This window comes from Tachyglossus aculeatus, chromosome 25, assembly GCF_015852505.1.
Source record: "Tachyglossus aculeatus isolate mTacAcu1 chromosome 25, mTacAcu1.pri, whole genome shotgun sequence".
In the NCBI taxonomy this organism is placed as follows: Eukaryota; Metazoa; Chordata; class Mammalia; order Monotremata; family Tachyglossidae; genus Tachyglossus; species Tachyglossus aculeatus.
The window spans coordinates 839,055-861,443 of NC_052090.1; the positions used below are offsets into that span (position 1 = coordinate 839,055).

At 47.9% G+C, this 22,389-nt stretch overlaps 1 protein-coding gene across 4 annotated transcripts in view; it reads right to left on the reverse strand.

The window, feature by feature from the left end:
• PIKFYVE (phosphoinositide kinase, FYVE-type zinc finger containing) overlaps positions 1-15,710 on the reverse strand; it is a 153,083-nt gene extending 137,373 nt beyond the window's left edge. For all 4 annotated transcript variants that reach the window (XM_038766414.1, XM_038766413.1, XM_038766412.1 and 1 more), the window contains exons 1-3: positions 15,631-15,710; positions 5,772-5,952; positions 4,391-4,570 (exon numbers count right to left, since the gene is read on the reverse strand). In XM_038766414.1, the coding sequence (XP_038622342.1) occupies positions 4,391-4,570; positions 5,772-5,943 (352 nt within the window). In that variant the 5' untranslated portion in view covers positions 5,944-5,952; positions 15,631-15,710. The remainder of the gene's footprint in view (positions 1-4,390; positions 4,571-5,771; positions 5,953-15,630) is intronic.
• Between the last annotated feature and the right edge of the window lie 6,679 nt (positions 15,711-22,389).

The window sequence follows — 22,389 nt, forward strand, 5'->3', positions numbered from 1 at the left end:
GGGTAGAGTTGAGAGCAGTAATTTGATCATCAAGATTGGGTAGAGAGGAAAGGGAGGCGAGGTGGGGTGTGAGGCGCTCAGAAAGATGGATGGGGTTGAGAGAGTGGAGGTCTCTATGAGGTAGTAATACAGATTTACAGGGGAGAGGAGTGTGAGTGAGGAGGCAGGTGAGAGGGTTATGATCAGAGAGAGGGATTTCAGAGTTGGTGAGGGTGGAGATAGTGCAGCGGTAGGAGATGATGAGGTTGAGGATGTGCCCAAGTTGGTAAGTGGGTGAGGTGGGGTGGAGCAGGAGGTTGGCAGCGACAAGGAGAGATAGAAGGCGGGTGGCAGAGGAGTCACCAGGGACATCCATGTGGACGTTGAAGTCTCCGAGGCTCACAGTGGGCATGGAAAAGGAGAGAAGGAAGGTGAGGAAGGGGTCAAAATCGTTAAAGAAGTTGGAGGTGGGGCGGGGGGGGGGCGGGGGGGGGGGGGCGGTAGATGATGGCTACAAGAATCTATTCTGTTGCAGTGTTCTCTCCCAAGCACTTACTACAACGCTCTTCACAAAGTAAACACTCAATAAATACCACTGGGTTATAATAATAATAATGGTGTTTGTTAAGCACTATGTGCCAAGCACTGTTCTAAGCGCTGGGGGAGATACAGTGTAATCAGGTAGTCCCACGTGGGGCTCACAGTCTTCATCCCCATTTTACAGATGAGGTAACTGAGGCATAGTGAAGTTAAGTGACTTGCCCAAAGTCACACAGCTGATAAGTGGCAGAGCGGGGATTAGAACCCAAGACCTCTGACTCCCAAGCCTGTGCTCTTTCCACAGAGCCACGCTGCATCTCGTGGTTATCCTATCCCACCTTCGTTACTGCATCGGCCTCCTTGCTGACCTCACTGCCTCCTGCTTCTCCGGTCCATACTTCATTCTGCTACCCAGATCAGTCTTCTACGAAATCATCCTTTGCACATCTCCTCACTCCTCAAACACCTCTAGCAGTTACCCATCCATCTTCACATCACCATTACCATCATCAGCTTCAATGCACTCAACCAGCAGTTCCCTCATTTCCCTTACTTCACTGATCTCCGACATCCCAACTGGCGCACTGCACTCCTCTAACACCAACCTCAATTTCATCTGTCTCACTGCCGACCCTTGTCCATATCCTCCCTCAGGCCTGGAACTCCCTTCCCCTTCATATCCGACATACCACCACTCTCCCCATTTTCCTAGCCTTACTAAAATCACATCTCCCAAGAGGCCTCCCCTGACTAGGCTCTTACCCTATCTGTCCCCCCTTATGCATTGCAAGGTGTACCCCAAAAAGCACTTTGATATTCACCCACCCACAGCCCCACTGCACTTATGTACATATCCATCGGTAATTTATTTCATTTCTCTCCCTCTGTAGTCTGTCAGCTTCTCGTGGGCAGGGATCGTGTCCAACATCTCTATTGTACTGTACTCTCTTTGCACACAGTAAGTGCTTAATAAATGCTATTATTATCATTATTACCGTACTCTGCACAATATAAGTGCTCAAAAAATACCACTGACTGATTGATTGATGGTGGTTTGCAAGCCGCCGCTCACACCCTGTCATCCCTGCCAGTCCTGTTCCCAAACTCGCACTGGGCACGGTACAGTGCAGTACCCGGATGACCTCCAAAACCTCCGGACCAGCGAGGGGTGGGGCTGGCCATTCGACAGCTGCCCCTACCCAGCAGTTGCCTCAGACCGCACGCCCCTTGGGCAGGGAGACACGGTGCTGCTGCACACGTGCAACCCTGTCCAGCCCCCCGCTCTGGTCCGACCAGGCCCGGCTCTGACTGAATCGGGGCAGTGGTATCCCTGCGACAACTTGGCCTGGCCAGAGCTTTAACAGCAGAAAAAATCGGCTGGAGTGAGCCCCGGCCCCGCGGCCAGATGGGCTTAAGTGCAGGGGGTGGGCCCTGAACTTCTTCCCCCATATGCAGTGGGAGTGGGGGGGGGTGGCCCATCCACAAGTGGGAGGGCGGTAGGTCAGCCTCCACTTCCTTGGGAAGACCCTTCGAGACTCATCGATCCTGACCAACACCCAGCGCTGAGGTTGCTGACCCTCAGGGATTTGCTAGCCTTTATCTATAGCACCTGGCAGAGATTACCTTTCTGAGACCTCATTGTTTTTACTGCAAAAGCAAGTCCAGCTTTTTCTTTAAGTCTCTTTACCCCAGGCAGGGATGAAGATTTTCTCACAGAATTTTGGTGAAATTCCCTGAAATGGTCTTACAGTTTCCAGGGCCACCAAAATCTGAGAAAATCCAACACAGATATGGGCCTTGACTTTCTCCCAATTTAGTGGTGCATCATCTCCTGAAATGGTCTTACAGTTTCCAGGGCCACCAAAATCTGAGAAAATCCAACACAGATATGGGCCTTGACTTTCTCCCAATTTAGTGGTGCATCATCTCCTGAAATGGTCTTACAGTTTCCAGGGCCACCAAAATCTGAGAAAATCCAACACAGATATGGGCCTTGACTTTCTCCCAATTTAGTGGTGCATCATCTAACACCCCCAGAAGATGCTGCAACAGGAGATGCTAGACCGAGGAAAGCCAAAACAGGGTCACCAAAAATTTTATTTAAAAAGAAAAATTAGCAGAGAACAAAAACCTTACAAGCTCAAAATCTGGATCCAATCTTAAAGGTTCTTTCTGCATCTTGACATTCAGATGTTTTGACTACATCTTGCTTTGTAGAAAGCCTGAAAATCAGATGCTTGCCAAAAACTCTGGAGGCGGTGTGGCCTAATGGAAAGAACAAGGACTTCAAGTCAGGACACCTGGTTCTGCCACTAATCTGCTCTCTGACCTTGGGAAACTCACTAACCTCTCTAAGCCTCAGTTTCCTTATCTGTAAAATAGGTATGAGAAACCAGCTTGCCCCACGGCCAAAGGACCACGAGCACCGTGTGGGACACAGACTCTCTGATTTGAATTTCTGCATCTACCCCAAAGCCCAGCACCCAGTTTGGGCATCTAGGAAGGGTTCGATATATACAACTATTATTATTATTGTAATTATTGTTGTTGCAAAGGTTTCAGATAAAAATTCAGGTTCAAAACTGCTAGGAGCAAGGGAATACCCATTCACAGTTTTCCTTTGGAAAAAACTTTGCAAGAAAAAAGCTCCCAGCTGAGTCCTTCTTATAGGGCACTAAGATTTGGGGGACCCCAGGAGTAGATGGTAACCACCACCTCATGCTGACCTACAAAGAAGGGTCATGGCAGTGGCAGCATGGGCATGGTTAAGAATATGAGTGCATGCAGGCCACGTTGGAAATAGAGACTGGGTATACTGGGAACAGGAGGGAAAAATCAATGGCACTGAACCAATGGGGGTGGTCACGGCCCATCCTCAGTAACAGACAGACTCTACGTTCAAGTGTCCTAGTATGGCATAATGATGCCATAAGGAATGTTACACTGGTGGTCAGCATACGGTGATGACATCACTGAAAACGTGGCATGTGTACAGAGAGTAATGTGATGACGCCACACGGGATAGGAGGGGTGGTTCATTTTTTTTCCTGCCTTGGGGCAGTCAGATGTGAGAAGCCAGCCTGAACTAGCGCTTTCCACTTCTAATTCCAGGGTCAGCAGATTGATTCCAAGCATTTTAAAGCCACAGAAGAGGAAATGGTGCCAATTTGTTGCATAAAGGATTGGAATAAAGAATCAACTAAGGTGAAAAGACTCACACGTGTCTGGGGAGATTTTTGAAATAAGTTTGCACCGCTACTTGAAAAATTTGGCTGGGAAAAAAACTATCTTTTGGGCTCCTATATTTTAGCACACTCCATATCAATCAATCAATGGTATTTATGGAGTGCTTACTGTGTGCAGAGCACTGTACTGAGGGTTTGGGAGAGTACGGTACAACAGAGTTGGGAGATTCATTGGCAGATTTAATGATCTACAGGGAAAACTTCTTAAAGAGAAATCAAGTTATGGCCAAAAAGATGATATAGAGATACATGATCTAAACAGGATCTGGATAACTTTACAGGACATTTTACAGATAATTCTGTACTTGAATTTTGACTTTAAAATTACTGATTTGGGTTTAAGTAGTGCCTCACTTACGTTAACCTGATTCTCCTAAAAATGGGCAAGCTCAGCTCTTCTGAAAACCCAACTAAAAGTCAGTCAAGGGACCTTGACCTAGCCTAGATTAAAGTTCAAGGATATACTTGCAAATTTTTTTTTTTGGCTCAGCCAGTTCCCTTGAGTAGCTGTTTTACTTATTCTGGCAGAGATCCAATTGCTTCAAGGGAGCATTTGGTAAAAGATCGACCTTCTGTGCTGTGGTCCTATCCAGGCAGTGGAAGAATCCCCGTTTTGTTGGTTTTACCTAAGATGGCAGAGGACCGTCGCTGCAGCTCTTCATTTAACTGCTTCGTGTACGGCCCATGAGATCTCGCGGTCGGCGTCCTGGCTGGGTGCTGAGGACGGGTCCAACTTGCATTCACAGGCTGCTGGTTTCCCTGTGCACCTTCTGCTCTCTCTGGTGCAGATGAAAGCTTGCCATCATCTGAAAGAGTGAAGCCAACCAAAAGTGGTAGGGCAAGGGGGCCAAGACGTTGAAGGGGAAGGAGAAACCCGGCATGCGACCCTCCAACCTTCCAGCCCAGGAAGCTTCACTTAGGAGGAGAAATCCCTTAAGCACACAAAGGAATGTTCCTGAGGAAAGGCATTTTAAAAAGCCAAGGGACAAAAATGTTCTTTACAGCTCCACGACCCTATCATGTCTCTCCCAGCATTCACTAAATGATAAGACACATAACACTTGCAGACTAAGGAATACAGCTTGGACTGCTTCCAGAAAAAATGCTCTGTGAAATGCAGCCTCAAAGCAAAAAGGATTTTGGAAAAGCCTCTTTTTTCAGCTTCCACTTTTACTTGGTAGTTAGAAGGTCCTCCCAGCTAAACTGGGCATTTCTTTGGAAGGTATTCGCCCACTTAAGATTTAAACCCCTAGGATTTACTGACCAAATGGGTTTGGTCAGTGATAGGCGCCATATTGTCTTCTGACTTGTTAAAATGTAATCCTTTTAAGTAATTGCTGTCACTTAACATGCCTCACCCCCTTCACTGAGCAATGTTTTTTCCTCACAAAGACAGACGAAATACAGATCTAGATTGTAGACTGGCAGCTCCTTGTGGGCGGGGAACCGGTCTACCAACTCTGTTATCTGGTACTCTCCCAAGTGCTGCCCACAGTAAGAGATTACTGGTACAATGTGCTGCCCACAGTAAGAGATTATTTATTTATATTCACGTCTATCTCCCCTTCTAGACCGTAAGCACATTGTGGGCAGGGAACGTGCCTGTTCATTGATATGCTGTATTCTCCCAAGTGCTTAGTACAGTACATAGTAAGCGCTCAATAAATACGATGGAATGATGAAGACGACTGACTGAAATGCTTGAATTTTGAAGTTAAAACACAAAAAGCTGCTCTTCAAGGTTCCAACAGAATTAAAGTAGAAAACGAGAGGCCATGACCATCTTCCTAAATGAATTTCTTTGAAGCTTTAGGCTTTCAACATAAAACCATTCCCCCAGTATAGCCAGCTCCCACATCTCCCTCCTTCGGCAGTCAAGGACCGCCAGATGAGATGGAAACTACAGAACTGCCAGTGGCCTGTCCATGAGGATGCTAGCCCAGCGATCCTCAGTGATCTCCCGAGTCAGGACTGATGCACGGCTCAACTCCCCAGGACATCCCCTACCTTTGCTGAAACGAAAGAGATTTACGAAGGAGCTGTACGCTGATTTAAACGGAGGCTCGTCCTGGTCTGGAGTCAAAGGCTTGAAGTGTGTGAGATGAGAGGGGCTGGCAGGAGAGCTGGGCAGGTCACTGGCAGAGTCCGGTGTTGGTGACGCCTTATCATCTGTGGCCATTTCATGAATCTGGGAGAACAGAAAGAAGAGGGGGGCTACATTCTGGAAACCTGAGAATCACAGAGCAGATAGCATTCAGGGTAGAGGGCAGAGCGGTTTGACAAAAATTCACATTTGTGAAGCCACATTCAAAAAGAAATAAACTCAGCTGCATGGAACATCTTGTCTAATTCTTAAAAGGCAGAGGTCTGGTCAGCCTGTGTTTTGTTTTTATCCCTAGCCCTCTGCTACGAAGGTGAAAAGAAAGCTATTTGTTTCCACTTCCTAGACAGTGCTCCATGTGCAGCAAGCACTTAATAAATTGGATTACTTCTAGTAGGCAGGGAGGGGATGAGAATTAATACCTAATTTGCAACTGGTTATATTTAGAGGATTTGGAGGGAAAGGGCATTTGGCAGTGCCAGTAAAGTTTTTGGCTTCCCAGGTCCTTCAGCATCAAGCAAAGGCACAAAAGCAGAGCTCTTTCCCAGATGACATCATCCCCCTTTGGGAAAGAGGGGAGGAGAGGGGGAAATGTGCGGTCTGAGCTGCCCCTGCTCCACTGTGGCCACGGTCCTGGTTCCTGCTCTGGACCAGAGTTGCCAACCCCCTGCCCGGTGCCAGCCAGGGGCTGCTCTCTGGGGTGTCCAGCCCAGGGGAGCTGCAGGTAAGGTGGCCCTCCCCACTTCTGCAAGCAGCCCCCGGCAGCACCTCCACTCCAGGGCTGGGCTCAGGCTGCCAGCAAAGGCCTGACCTTAGTAGCCTCCCGTATCTTTCTCTCCCTCCCGCTGCTGACCTGTTGCCGGTTTAGCAGTCCTAGGCTGGCCACATATGCACCCTAACACCCACTTGTCGCCCAGCAGCTCTGAGTTCGACACACCCGCTTTAAGACTCCCTCATCGCTGCCTGGTTAAAGCCCCCTCTTTTCAGGCACTTTCTTTTTCTGCTGCTCTCAACCAGGAAATGGTCAAAGCCTGGAAGCCCCACTTAAATCAATGTCTGGAAGTGGGACACAATTCTTGCAAGAAAATCAACAAGGATGTAAAACAACAAGTCAGTTATCAACTTCCTTTTTATTTTTCGGCACACTCAGCCTGCCCTTTCCCCTACCCCTACGTCTCTGGCTTAAAAAATGAGAATTTTCTTAAGAGCTTGCTTTGGTAGGGCCTAGGGGCTTTGGGCTCTAGGGATGTAAATCCGTGAGGCTATCATTGCCGGGGGGCACCAGCCCTACCCAGGCTACGGAAACAAGTAGTTCTACTTCTGTTTCCCAACTCTCCTGGCCCTCCCTCCTCCCCCCCTCCAAAGGCTTTCTGGGCAAGTGGGTCCTGCTTGGTGATTCCCCAAATTCCCACTCTCATTAGCCCAGTCCCTAGCCTCCCCTTTCCAGCAAGCCTGGGCCATCCTCCCTCTAGAGACCCCAATATCGCAATCATGTCTACTCTGGCAGGTCAGTCCTCATTCTCCTCAAAAACAACCAGGAGTGGAGCAGATGACCTACGATTCAAGCCAAAATTGGGAAATCGGGGTTGCTAATTTCTACTTCTAAAAGCACAAGTGTCTCAACGGATGGTTTTACAAAACTGCCTTGCACCACGATCACATTAAACCCAAGACTTTTATTCATTTTTAAATGTTAGCGATTATTGGGTTAAAAAACAACTGGAAAAATTGGGGGGTTTTGGCGCACACTGCAAAGCAAACACCATCAGTATTAATCAGTCCTAGATGCTCTCTATCGCTTCCAGAGTTCTGACAAGACTAGCATCCCTGAGTTGTTTGCAGATTCTGGGGGATGGGGTTGTGGGGAGGGGGACTTACTTCCTTTTCATCAACAAGTTATTTGTTGAGAGCTTCTGTGTGCACAACACTGTACTAAATGCTTGGGAGAGGACAAGAGAGTTAGTAGACCCATTCCCAGTGTTTCTTATCTAGAAGCACTACTCTGATGTCTATCCAATGTGTATCTATACAGAAGCAGTGTGGTTCAGTGGAAAGAGCATGGGCTTTGGAGTCAGGGGTCATGGGTTCAAATCCCAGCTCCGTCACTTGTGTGACTTTGGGCAAGTCACTTAACTTCTCTGTGCCTCAGTTCCCTCACCTGGAAAATGGGGATTAAGACTGTGAGCCCCCCGTGGGACAACCTGATCACCTTGTATCCCCCCAGCGCTTAGAACAGTGCTTTGCACATAGTAAGCACTTAACAAATACCATCATCATCATTATTATCATTATTATTATTATTATTATTATTATTATTATTATTATTATTATCCAAAGGCACCCACTGAGCTCATCCATCACCACCTCCTTTACCATAAGCTTCTTCAAGGACCTTCATCTGCGGAGAGTCACATTTCATAATTACACTATGCTTTGAACTCTGTAAACACTTTGATACACATGTCTGCTCCTCAGCATTCAGGTCCATACCCTCACATTCCTCCATCTGTAATTTATTTTAATGTCTGTCTTCCCTTGTAGACTGTAAGCTCCATGTGGACACGGACTGTCTACCAATCAGTGGTACCAGGCGTTTATGATGTGCAGAGCACTGTACTAAGAGCTTGGGAGAGAACAATACAACAGATTTGTAGACATGTTCCCTGCCCGCAATGTACTACACTTTCCCAAGTGCTTAATACAGTGCTCTGCACACAGTACTCTGTGCCATTGACAAATGGATTGACTGATTCTTACAAACCACAGCTCCACACTGCTTCCCAAGTCAAAGCTAAAGGTGAGTAAGTTGAGGACAGAGAGTGGAATTTCAGAGTTGGTGAGGTTAGAAATCGTAGAGTGACTGGAGATGATGAGGTCGAATGTGGACAGTGACTCAGAGGGCCAAGAAATTGGTCACTAAATAGCAGGAAGAGCACAGGTCTGCAAGTACGACTGCAGTTTCTAGACTGTGAGCCCGCTGCTGGGTAGGGACAGTCTCTATATGTTGCCAACTTGTACTTCCCAAGCGCTTAGTACAGTGATCTGCACACAGTAAGCGCTCAATAAATACGACTGAATTAATGAATGAAAGTATGAGGACCAGGGCTCCGATCCCAGCTGCACCACTGACCTGCTGTGTGACCTTAGGCTAGTGATTTTACTTCTCTGTGCCTCGGTTTCCTTAGGATTAACCACCTGTTCTCCCTCTTACTTAGACTGTGAGCCCCACACAGGAAAGGGTCTCTGATCTAATTGTATTGTACCTATCCGAGCACTTACTACAGTGCTTGGCAAATACCACACGTTTTAGTAAATTAAGGAAACACCATTCCTTCAAGCGATTTAAGAGAGCCCATTGTTGGGTAGGGACCGTCTCTATATGTTGCCCATTTGTACTTCCCAAGTGCTTAGTACAGGGCTCTGCACACAGTAAGCACTCAATAAATACGACTGAATGAATGAACAAAAAGCAAACACTACAAAAATTCAGAATCAAAAGAGGGCATTGTGAATGAAAACAAAAACTGTATTGGTTTCTTCATTTCGTTGAACAGGCTACTGGGGAGCCACTTTAGGATACCAGTGTGAGCTCTATCATTGTTCCCCCAAAAGGGAAAAATTAGCAATTGTTCTACTGAGTAAAGGGGTCATTTAAAATCAATCATTAGTATTTACTGAGCGCTCATTATGTGATCAGCACTGTAAGAAGCACTTGGGAGAGTACAACAGAAATTAGACCAAGGATAAAAAGCTCTCTGGACTTCAGCCAAGGACCTTATCTCTGCACAAGGAAAAATGCTACCAATTCACGGGGAGGAGTTGGCTTCCTTCTTCCCCCCTAGGGCTAAGGGTCACCCCATCCCTCCCTGGCCATCCCTTTTTTACTTCCTTTGAAGCCACCACTCCCGACCCCAGTTACTGGTCACAGCCATTTTCCCCCACACCCGCCCCCAGCCCCCACCTCCAACTTCTTGAACTACTGTGATCCCTTATTCACATTCCTTCTCTCCTGTCTCTACACTGATTCTCAGAGACCTCAATTTCCATAAAGATGTTCCTGTCGACCTTCATGCTGCCAACTCTTCCTCTCCCTCCTCAATTCCAACAGCCTGCTCCACCCCACCTCACCCACCAACTTGGAAACATGTTTGAACTCATCGCTTCTAGTCGCGGTACAATCTCTCATCTCACCAACTCTGAAATTCCACTTTCCGACCACAACCTCTCCTGCCTTGTCTCCCATATACCCTCCCCGCAAAATCTGTCCTGCTCCCCTATGGGGACCTCTGATCTCTTCACCCCCTCCAATTTTCAGACATGCCTCAATCTACACCAACTACCTTCTATTGATGCACTGAACTCAACTCCCTCGCTCCCGTCCTTCTGCTGACGTCACACCACCAACTTGTAGCCCCAGATTACCTCCACAGCACCCTTTCTGTGCCCCTGTACTCAAGCTGCAGAGATCTGCTGGTCGAATCCAGACACCAGGCCAACCTCGTCCATCTCAAATTCATCCTCAGCTGCTTTAATTCAATCCTCATTCCTGCCCAGCAACAATACTTCTCCATTCTTAATGATGCCCACATTCATTATCCACGACGACTGTTTCAGAATTTGACACCCTCTTCAAACCCTATCCTCCCCATCCCCCTCATCTCGTCACCACTGACCTTGCCATTGAAATCATTAGGTGTGATCTACCTAAAATCTCCCCTGCACCTCTTTCATTTGATCATATTTATTGAGCGCTTACTGTGTGCAGAGCACTGTACTAAGCGCTTGCCTCTTCCTCCCTCCACTTCGACTCTCCCATCCTCTCAGCCTAATCTGGGAAGCAGCGTGACCTAGTGCAAACATCACATGCGTGGAAGTCAGAGGGAACTGGATTTTAACCCCAGCTCTGCAAATTCCCCTTTGGATGACTTTGGGCAAGACACTTAACCTCTCCATGCCTCAGTTTCCTCACCTATTTCTCCCTCCCCCTTAGCCTTTCAGTCCCATATGGCAGGGCTTGCGTCTGACCTGGTCATCTTGTATATAACCCAGCATTTAGTGCCTGACACGGTAAGCGTTTAACAAATACAATTATTGTCATTATTATAACCTTAAACTTTATTGCTTCACTCCACCTGTAATTTATTTTAGTGTCTGTCTCCCCAGCTAGACTGCAAACTTCTGTAGACTGTAAGCTCCTTGTACACAGGGAACGTGTCTGCCAACTGCACTGTACGGTCCTTTCCCAAGCACTCAAACACAGTGCTCTGCGCACAGTAACTAGTAAATACCACTGATTAGGAAAGTGGTGTGAGCTAGCAGAAAAAGCACGGGCCTGGACTCTAATATCCCAGCTCTGCCACTTGTCTGCTGTGTGATCTTGGGCAAGCCACTTACTTCTCTGTGCCTCAGTTCCCTCAACTGTAAAATGGGGATTCAATACACGCTGTCCTTCCCACATGTGGGAGAGAGACCCTTTCTACTCTAATTAACTTGTATCTCTACCCCAGCACTTAGAACAGTGCTTAACATATAGTAAGCGCTTCACAAATGCAAAAAAAAAAAAAAACCAAAATACAACGCTGATTGATTGCTTGATTGGTCCTGGAGTACAGGGAACAGATCTATTAACTGCAGTGTACTTTTCTGAGGGCTTTGTCCAGTATTCTGCCCAGAGTCAGTTCTCAAGAAATATTTCTGATTGAAAGATACTCTATTAGGCAGCCTTTAAGCCTATGGGGTTGCTAGAAGAAAAGACCAGGACGAGTTTGAATGCAGTGACTGGAGATCAAAATTATAAGCAGCACCACCTTGCAGATCTTACAAACACCAATCACACTGAAAGAATGCTTATCGAAGCCTACATCTCTGAAGAGAAGAGCCCAGGCCATAAGGAACAGTGAAAGGAGGTCAAGGCTGTAATGAAACAAGGCTTTGCTGATCAAACCAAGGACTTTTATGCATCCCTGAAGATATGTAGTTCCAGATATACTACCACAACACCAGGCTTCATCGCAAGCAAAGAGAGGTGCAGCAACAATTCTAGGATCGGCTAAACATCCAGAGAGAGGAGGGAGAAGGGGGGGGGGGGGGGGCAACCCGGGGGAGTGCGTGAGTGGGCGGGAGGGGACTCAGCATTGCCTAGTGGGAAGAGTACAGGACTTTGGGAATGGGAGTCAGGGGACCCAGGATAATTTGATTATCTTGAATCTACCACAGGATTTAGCAGAGTGCTTTGGCACATAATATGCACTTTATAAATACCATGATAATAATGATGGCATTTGTTAAGCGCTTACTCTGTGCAACACACTGTTCTAAGCGCTGGGGAGCATATAAGGTGATCAGGTTGCCCCATGTGGGGCTCACGATCTTAATCCCCATTTTACAGATGAGGTAACTGAGGCACGGAGAAGTGAAGTGACTTGCCCAGTCACATAGCTGACAAGTGGCGGAGCTGGGATTTGAACCCATGACCTCTGACTCCAAAGCCCGTGCTCTTTCCACTGAGCCACGCTGCTTCTCCAATGATGAGAACAATGATAATAATAAATCCAGAAGAATGCAATCCTCCTCATCTTCAAAGCCCTACTAAAATCATATCTCCTTCGGGAAGCTTTCCCTGATTTCTCATCTCCCCACCCCCAATGCTTCCCTTCCGCACTTGATTCCTCACCCCGCTAATCACTTAGATCTTCAGCCCACCCCAGTCCCCCACAGCACTAACTTTACATATCTTTAAATTCAGTTGCTTCCTCCTGCCTTTATTTTAGTACCCATCTCCCTGGCTAGATTGAAAGCTCAAAAGCAGGGATCCTGTCTGTTAACTCTACTGGTACCCTTCCAAGCATTTAGTACTGTGCTCCGCGTAGAGAAAACACTCAATAAATACAATTGGTTGATTGATTCATTGGGAAAGCGCTGACTGAGCAAACTATAATGAGGTCTCACTGTTCTCTCTGTTTCTGGCAAGATCTAAGCCACAGTCCTCCTACTGACTACTTGAAGAATATTAAACATGTACCCTTCTGGAATTGCAATGAGGCTTCAGACCACAACAGAGGATTAATAATAGTAATAAGAAGTGGTAGTTGTTAAGTACTTATATGCCAAGCACTATACTAAATGTTGGAGTGGATTCAATACATAGACTGGAGTAAGGATGCAGCAACCAAGATCTTCTCTGCACAGATAAAAACGGAAACTACAGGAGCCACATCAAGACCTCAATATGGTGTCTGCAGAATGTACAAACACATCCGATTCTATTATTGGGCTCTGCCAACTACTGAAAAAGTTTGGCTGCCCTGGAAAGTTTATCAAGATCCTAAGATTACTCCATGATGATGTGACTGGCAGGGCCAAACTGGAGAGGGCTTGTCATACCCTCTCCCCATCGCCAACGGAATAAAGCAAGGCGAGGTCCCAACTCCAGTCCCATGCAACTTAGCCTACACAAGCCACTCTCGAGGGTCCCAGAAATCAGGGTGATTCCAATCCTCTGGGAGCCTCTTTCAAGTCTACGGGCTGGAAGTGCCACGGAATCACTCATATGGGAATGCTCCTACCCCAATAACTACAGCCTGGAAAGCGTACACGCACATATTCACAGTGGAAAGAGTACGGGCTTTGGAGTCAGAGGTCATGGGTTCAAATCCCAGCTCCACCAACTGTCAGCTGTGTGACTTTGGGCAAGTAACTTCACTTCTCTGTGCCTCAATTCCCTCATCTGTAAAATGGGGATTAAGACTGTGAGCCCCATGTGGGGCAACTGATCACCTTGTATCCCCCCCCCAGTGCTTAGAACAGTGCTTTGCACATAGTAAGTACTTAATACCATCATCATCAACTTCACACACACACACACACACACACACACACACACACACACACAGAGCCTTGCAGACAACTGAACGGCCTCTCACAACAAACAGCACTGTGGTCTGGGACCCTCAGTCTGGGGAAGATAAAAATTTTGTTACCAGTTGCACCTGGCAAACACTTTGACCACTAATAATAATAATAATTGTGGTATATTAAGCGCTTACTATGTGACAAACACTGTACTAAGCACTGGGGTAAATACAAGTTACTCAGTTCTGACACAGTTCCTGTCCTATATGGGGCTCACAGTGTAAGCATGAGGGAGAACAGGTATTACATACCCATTTTACGGATGAGGAAAATGAGACAGAGAGCAGGAAAGTGACTTGCCCAAAGTCAGGCGGCAGACAAGTGGTGGGGCTGGGATTGGAACCCAGATCCTCTGACTCTCAGGCCTGTGTTTTTTTCAGTAGGCCAAGCTGCTTTCCCTACCATGGGTAGATTTCGGGGACACTGGTTATCTGGGTAGCACACTGTACTATGATTCAAGGAAAGAAAAGGAGGCAAAAAAACAACCCAAGGCAAGCGTACACTTTGATAGGCGGACATCAGAGTGCGGCACCAAAATTCAGTCTACATAGAGGGCGTTCAAGGTGATAATTCCTAACCCACCACGGTACTCATCTATCTAGGACTTAAATATTTATTCATACCCAACTTCAGCACTTGTATATATACAGTATATATACAAGAGTACATCCACTAATTTTGATTCCACACTTCGTAAATATTTACACATCTGTGACCCCCTTTAAGCAGTGTGGCCCAGTGGAAAGAGCATGGGCTTGTGAATCAGAGGACCTGGATTCTACTAATGGCTCCTCCACTTGCCTATGTGACATTGGGTAAGTCACTTAACGTCTCTGTGTCTCAGTTCCCTCAACTGTAAAACAGGGATGAAATATCTGTACTGCCTGTTTAAGGCTATGAGTCCCAAGTGGGACAGGGGCTATACCCAACTTGATTAACTTCTACCACAGCACTCAGAACAACGCTTAACACACAGTAAGCCTTTAAATACCATAAAAAAAACAACCAATGGCATTTACTGAATGCTTACTGTGTGCACAGCAGTATAATAAGCACTTGGGAGATTACAGTACAACAACTGGTAAATATGATCCCCACACTCAAGGAGCTTAGTCTAGTTGGGGAGCTTACAGGGGAGCTTACAATCTACCCCAGCACTTAGTACAGTACTTGGCATATACTAAGCACTTAAATACCACAATCATTGTTATTATTATTGATTCCTTATAGGCAGATAACATCTCAGGCTTCTGCTGTACTTTTCCAAGAGTATGCATTCAGTGGGCACTCAAATAATGATTATTATTATTATTAATCATATTCATCGAGCTCTTACTGTGTGCAAAACACTGCACTAAGCACTGGGGAGAGTACATGGTATTTGTTAAGTGCTTACTATGTACCAGGCACTGTAGTGAGTGCTGGGGTGGATACCAGCAAATCAGGTTGGACACAGTCCCTGTCTCTCATAGGGCTCACAGTTTCAATCCCCAGCTCTACAGATTAGGGAACTGAGGCCCAGGGAAGTGAAGTGACTCGCCCAAGGATGCACAGCAGACAAATGGTGGAGGCAGGATTAGAACCCATGACCTTCTGGCTCCCAGGCCTGTGCTCTCGCCAATAGGCCATGCTGCTTCCCACAAATATCATCATATATTAAATATCATTACTACAACTGCTACTACTAATTGTACTTCACAGCTGTGAGACCTGGACTCTTTCCACCACTGACACCACATTCAACACCTAAAAAAGTTTCACCAAAGCTCCCTACATGCAATACTTAAGTGGAAAAGTAGGATTTGAAATAATGGCATCATGGAACCCAGTCAAACCATCACTAGCAATGCTCACCACATCACACCTTCTCCGGCTGGGACTGAAGAGAATGGGTGACAGCAGAATACCCCAACTGCTGCTCAACGGGGAGCTGAAATGTGGGCACTGTGGAACAGGTGGACAGAAGAAATACTTAAAAGATAATGAAACTCCACCTTAAACAAGGTTGCATGGCAGTGGGTAGTTGGGAAATTAGCAGAACACAGGTCAGTTTGGCAAGTAGCAATCAGAAATGGGGAGCCTTGTCTTAAGAGTTGAGGGTTTGGGGAGACTGTGACACCAAAAGGGAAAAACAAAAACAGTGCCACAGTGCCAGGCTCTGTGGACAGTAAACGCAACAGGGTAGCAAGAACCATCCTCACCATCCAAACTCCAAGCGCTTAGTACAGTGCTCTGCACACAGTAAGCACTCAATATATACTATTGAATGAATGAATACTCACATGCACACCAAGATGTGGTATGGATTGTCAATCATACATCAGTCATATCAACCACATCTACACACACTGACAAATTCTCATCTTAGAGCTGGAAGGCCAGCAAAAATGGCCACCTCCATCTTGGATCACATCCTGAAATACTGTATTAATTTAACTTCCCAGGACACAATAATGCATGAAATCAATACTTTTGGAAAGCACTCCTGCTCACTCCCAATCCATATCCACCAACTTCTTGCTCGCCTCATCTTTCTATATGATTTATCTGTTTTGGGACAGAGCCCACTGTTGGGCAGGGACTGCCTCTATATGTTGCCAACTTGTACTTCCCAAGCGCTTAGTACAGTGCTCTGCACACAGTAAGCACTCAATAAATACGATTGATTGATTGATTGATTGATCGGAGCCAGGTTTTGTCTGGATCCCTATCCCACCCCACTTCGAACCCCGGGATGAAGACCAAACCTACAGATGCCCTTTGGAGAGCAAAGGATCCTATCTGATTACGTTTTGGGTGTCTACTGGGGAGGGTGAAAGGAAGTTCCCACAACTGAATCTGAAGCCTTGGTGAATGCATCTTTTCAGCAATGGGGGAGGCTTCTAGGCTTCTTCCATTCCTGAAAGGAAGGAAGGGGGAAGTGGAGAGAGAGGAGGGGAGTTGGAAGGAAAGGGAGATGGGGGGGGGCAGAGAAGCGGAAAGGAGGAAGGGAGAATAATAATAATGATGGCATTTATTAAGCACTTACTATGTGCAAAGTAGTGTTTGAGGAGGCACGGGGAGAGAAGGGAGGAAAGGGACGTGAGGATGGGGGAGGAAGAGAAGAGGAGGGGTGGGGAAAGGAGAAGAGAGTGAAAGAGGGAAGGTAGAAGAGGGGAGAGAGAGAGAGAGGAGGGGAGGAAGAAATGAAAGAGGAAAGGAAGTAGTGAGAAGGGAGAAGGGAAGGAAAGGAAGGAAGAGATGAAGGAGGGGAGAGATCAGAGAAGGCAAGAGGGAAGGCTAGCTAGTCAAAGAAGGAAGGACTCTTGTCAAGCAAGGCCCAGGAGTTTAAGGTGCATTTCACCCAAGCCCCCCAGGATGGGTCCCCAGAGAAGCCTGAGAGCTGAGGGACGGGGAGGAGGGAGACAAGAAGATGGAGTCTTCTAGACCGTAAGCCCGCTGCTGGGTAGGGACCGTCTCTATGTGTTGCCAACTTGTACTTCCCAAGCGCTTAGTACAGTGCTCTGCACACAGTAAGTGCTCAATAAATACAACTGAATGAATGAATGAATGGAGAAGGGCGGGGGGGGGGCGGGAAAGGCTGGGGGGGGAGCACCCGGCGTCTCTAGGAGGAGCCTGGGATCCTGTGGGGAGTCTGGGAAACCCGGGAAGGACTGGGGGAAAAGCCTGGGAAACCCGGGAGGGGCTGGGGGAAAGCCTAGGGGGCCCGGGAGGGGCTGGGGAAAAGCCTGGAAAGGCCCAAGAGAGGCTGGGGGATGCCCTGGGGGCAAGCCTGGGGGGCCCAGGAGCGGCTAGGGAAAGCCTGGGGGCCCGGAAGGGAGACTGGGGGGGGGGGGGAACTGGGGGGCCCAGGAGGAGCTGGTGGAGAGCCTGGGCGGCCCAGGAGGGGCTGAGGGAGCAACTGGGGGCCCTGGAGGGGCTCGGGGAGAAGCCGGGGCGCCAGGAGGGACTGCGGGACAGCCTGGGGGACCCAAGAGGGGCTGGGGGAGAGACAGCAAGCCGGGACCCCCGAGAGGGCCTGTTTGGGGGGAGCCTGGGGAGTCCGGGCCGGTGTGCGGGCCAGGTCGGGCGGGCAGGAGGGCGGGCGGGAGGGTCGGTCGGTCGGTGGGGGTGGGGGACCCGGGGGGGGGAGGTTGGGGGGGACGGGACGGGGATCGGGGGGGCGGCCCGGCCCGGCCCGTCTCGGCTCTTACAGGCTGTCTGCGGCTTCCCCCTCCGGGCAGGACGGGCAGGAGCCCCGCCCGCGCCACGTGACCCGGGACGTCACGTGACCGCGCGCTCCGCCCCACAGACGCGACCAATCCAGGCGCCGAGCCGTCCACCGCTCGCTGACACCTCTCCGCCTCAACTGCCTCATCTGGAAAATGGGGCTGCGGTAGTACCTGTTTTCTGGCCCGCTCTGCCTGCGAGTCCGCCGCGGGACCGGGCCTTATGTCCCGACCGATTCATTATCTTGGGGCCTCCCCAGCGCTCAGAACGGTGCTTGTCACAGAGCGAGCACTTGACAAATACCACAATTACCATCATAATTACGGACCTCAGGGGCCTGCCCAGCCACCGCCTCACCATTCCCAAAGTCTGACTGTCACAATGAGTGGACTACTGAGTTCTCTCTCTCTCCATGTACGATATATATATATATATATATATATATATATATATATATATATATATATATATATATGTGTGTGTATACATATGTATATGTACACATGTATACACGTGTGTATGTGTGTGTATATACATATGTATATATATCATACATGGAGAGAGAACTCAGTAGTCCACTCATTGTGACATAATATATATATACATATATATTATCCATGAATGTAGATCTATCCAATAGATAATAATAATAATAATAATGGCGTTTATTAGGCGCTTACTATGTACAAAGCACTGTTCTAAGCGCTAGGGAGGTTAGGAGGCCTTCCCAGACTGAGCCCCTCCTTCCTCTCCCTCTCCTCTCCCTCCCCCCGCAATACCTCCTTCCCCTCCCCACAGCACCTGTATATATGTATATATGTTTGTATGTATTTATTACTCTATTTATTTATTTTATTTGTACATATCCTGTTTATTTTATTTTGTTACCATGTTTTGTTTTGTTCTCTGTCTCCCCCTTCTAGACTGCAAGCCCACTGTTGGGTAGGGACCGTCTCTATATGTTGCCAACTTGTACTTCCCAAGCGCTTAGTACAGTGCTTGGCACACAGTAAGTACTCAATAAATACGATTGAATGAATGAATGATCAGGTTGTCCCACGGGGGGCTCACAGTCTTAATCCCCATTTTCCAGATGAGGGAATTGAGGCACAGAGAAGTTAAGTGACTGGCCCAAAGTCACGCAGCAGACAAGTGGCAGAGGTGGGATTAGAACCCATGACCTCTGACTCCCAAGCCTGGGCTCTTTCCTCCGAGAGGAGTCCAGCACTGATAAGAGGAAGAGAGATCCCCAATCAATCAATCATGCATATTGACTGCTTACTGTGTGTGTGCAAAACACTGTACTAAGCACTTGGGAAAGTTCAATAAAAGAGTAATAATGGTGGTGTTTGTTAAGCACTTACTAGGCGTCGAACACTGTTCTAAGTGCTAGGGTTGAAACAAGCTAATTGGATTGGACACAGTCCCTGTCCCACATAGGGCTCAAAGTCTTAATCCCCATTTTGTAGATAAGATAACGGAGGTGTAGAGAAATTAAGTGACTTGCCCGAGGTCACACAGCACACATGTGGCAGAGTCAGGATTAGAACCCACAAGCAGAATTGGATGGTATAGAGGCTAACAGTGCTTGGCACATAGTAAGCGCTTAACAAATGCCATCCTTAGGTGTGGAGCTAGGGAAGCCTCTGAGCCACCTCTACCCGCAATGGGCACATGCTGAAGGGGGTATGGAAAGGATTCAGGGGAAAAGGGAAGAGGGGGGATCCAAACTGGAGAAACTAGGGCAAAGATTGGAGAAAGGCTGTGGGTGGATGTCATGGCTTAAAAGCCTAAAGGATATGCCTAGGAGGGGAGAGAAACTTGAACCTGGTTCTTGCATTTGCTTTTGAGAAACAGTGTGGCCTCGAAGTAACTAAGAGCACGGTCTTGGGAGTCAGAGGACCTGGGTTCTCATTCCAGCTCTGCCACTTGTTTGCTATGTGACCTTCATTAATAATAACAATAGTAATAATAATCATGATAATAATAATTGCCAGCAAGTGCCTCAGTTCCCTCATCTGCAAAATGGGGATGCAATACTTGTTCTCTGTCCTATTTCTTAAAGGTATTTTGTAAGCGCTTACTATGTACCAGGCACTGTACTAAGCACTGGGTTAGATACCAGCTAGGATAGATACAAGCTAATCAGGTTGGACAATAAATCGATTGTATTTATTGAGTGCTTACTGTGTACAGAGCATTGTACTAAGTGCTTGGGTGAGTACAATATAACAATATAAAAGAGTTAGTAGATACATTCCCTGCCCACAACAAGCTGACCCAAGTCCTATGGCCCTCCCTGTGGGTCCGAGGTCACTGACCCAGGAAGGGCCCGGTGACCATCCCGGCTGGTTTTGAGGTGACACAGCTGTTGACCAAGGTCTCAGGGCTCACCTCCAAGGTCCCAGGGTGCTGAACCATATCCCAGGACTCTCCCCAAAGGTGCCGGGTTTCCAAAACAGGTCTCAGGGCCTCCCCAGACATGCTATGGTGCTGATCCAGATCCTGCAGTTCAACTTACAGGTGCCATGGGCTGAATCAGGTCCCAGAAGCGTCCACTTTGCCCAGTTGGTTCCAGGACCCTCTCTGCGAGTTCTGTCGTGCCAACCCAGGTGTCAGGGCTCTTCCCACCTTTCTTGAGATGCTGGCAGAGCTCACAGGCACTCATTTGTGCTGATGTGCTGACCCAAATCCCAGGCCCCTGCTCCGATGGGCCAGCAACCATCCCGAGTCCCAGGGCCCTACCCAAAGGTGCCGGGGTGTGTCCGAGGTCCTGGGGATGCAGATGCCAAGATGCCATCCCTGACCTGATGCCTCTCTCCACAGGTTCTGCCATGCAGACCCAGGGATGTGGACTTTCGCCCTCAGTGCCAGGGTGCTGAACCAACATTATCTTGGCATTACCCTTGATTTCTCTCTCTCATTCAACCCACATAGTCAATTCATCATTAAATCCTGACAGTTCAACCTTCATAACACCGCTAAAATCCACCCTTTCCTCTCCGTCCAAACTGCTACCATGTGAATACAATCACTAATCTGATCCCACCTGGAATATTCTATCAGCCTCCTTGCCGACCTCCCAGCCTCCTATCTCTTTCCACTCCAATCCAAGCTTCATTCTGCTTCCCAGATCATTTTTCTACAAAAATGTTCAGACCATGTTTCCCCACTCCCCAACAACCTCCAGTGGTAGCCCAACCACCTCCACATCAAACAGAAACTCCTCACCATTGGCTTTAAAGCACTCAATTACTCCCCCCCGCCCCTCCCCCCGCCTTATCTCACGTCGCTACTCTTCTACTATAACCCAACCCACACATTTCACTCTTCTAATGTTAACCCTCCCGCTGTACCTCGAACTCATGTATCTTGCCGCCAACCTCACGCTCACACCCTACCTCCTATCTGACAGACAATTACTTTCACCCCCTTCAAAGCCTTATGGAAGGCGCATCTCCTCCAAGAGCCCTTCCCTGACTAAGCCCTCCTTTCCTCTTTTCCCCACTCCCTTCTGCATCGCCCTGACTTACTCCCTTTATTCTTCCCTCCTTGTAGCCCCACAGCACTTACGTACATATCTTAATTTATTTATACTAATTTCTGTCTCCCCCTCTAGACTGTGAGCTCACTGTGGGCAGGGGATGTGTGTGATTATTGTTATGCTGTACTTTCCCAAGCATTTAGAAGAGTGCTCTGCACATGGTAAGTGCTCAATAAATATAATCGACTGAGTGACCGACCAACTAAATCAGGCAGGTCCCAGTAGCCTCTCCATGGGTCCGAGTGCCCTTTCTGTAGTCATCAATGTGAAAAAATAGGCCCAAGGTTTTCACTCAGTCGTCTTTATTGAGAGCTTTCTGTATGCTGGGCATTGTTCTAAGTGCTTGGGAAAGCACAACATAACAATATAACAGACAAATTCCCTGCCCACGGTGAGCTTACAGTCTGGGGAGAGACAGACATTAATATAAACGAATGAATTATGGATATGTACATGAGTGTTGTGGGACCTGAGCGGGCGGTGCGTAAAGGGAGCAAACCTGGGCAACCCAGAAGGGAGTGGGAGAAAAGGGAAGGAGGGCTGAGTGAAGGCTTTTGGAGGAGGCTTTGAAGCTGGGAAGAGTAACTGTCCGTTGAAATATGAAGAGGGAGGGATATTCCAGGCCAGAGGCAGGACACGGATACGTGGTCGATGGTGAGGTAGATGAGGTTGAGGAACAGGTTGACATTGGAGAAGCCAAGTTTACAGTCTGGGTTGTAGTAGGAGTAGCGAGGTGAGGTAAGAGGGGACAAGGTCTCACATGCTACAGTTGGCAGAGGCTGTGGGACACCGTGAGGGGCAGGAAGGGGTTCACTAGGAGTGAGCTGGTGGGGGCTGGTGATGGGAAGGGGCATAAGGGG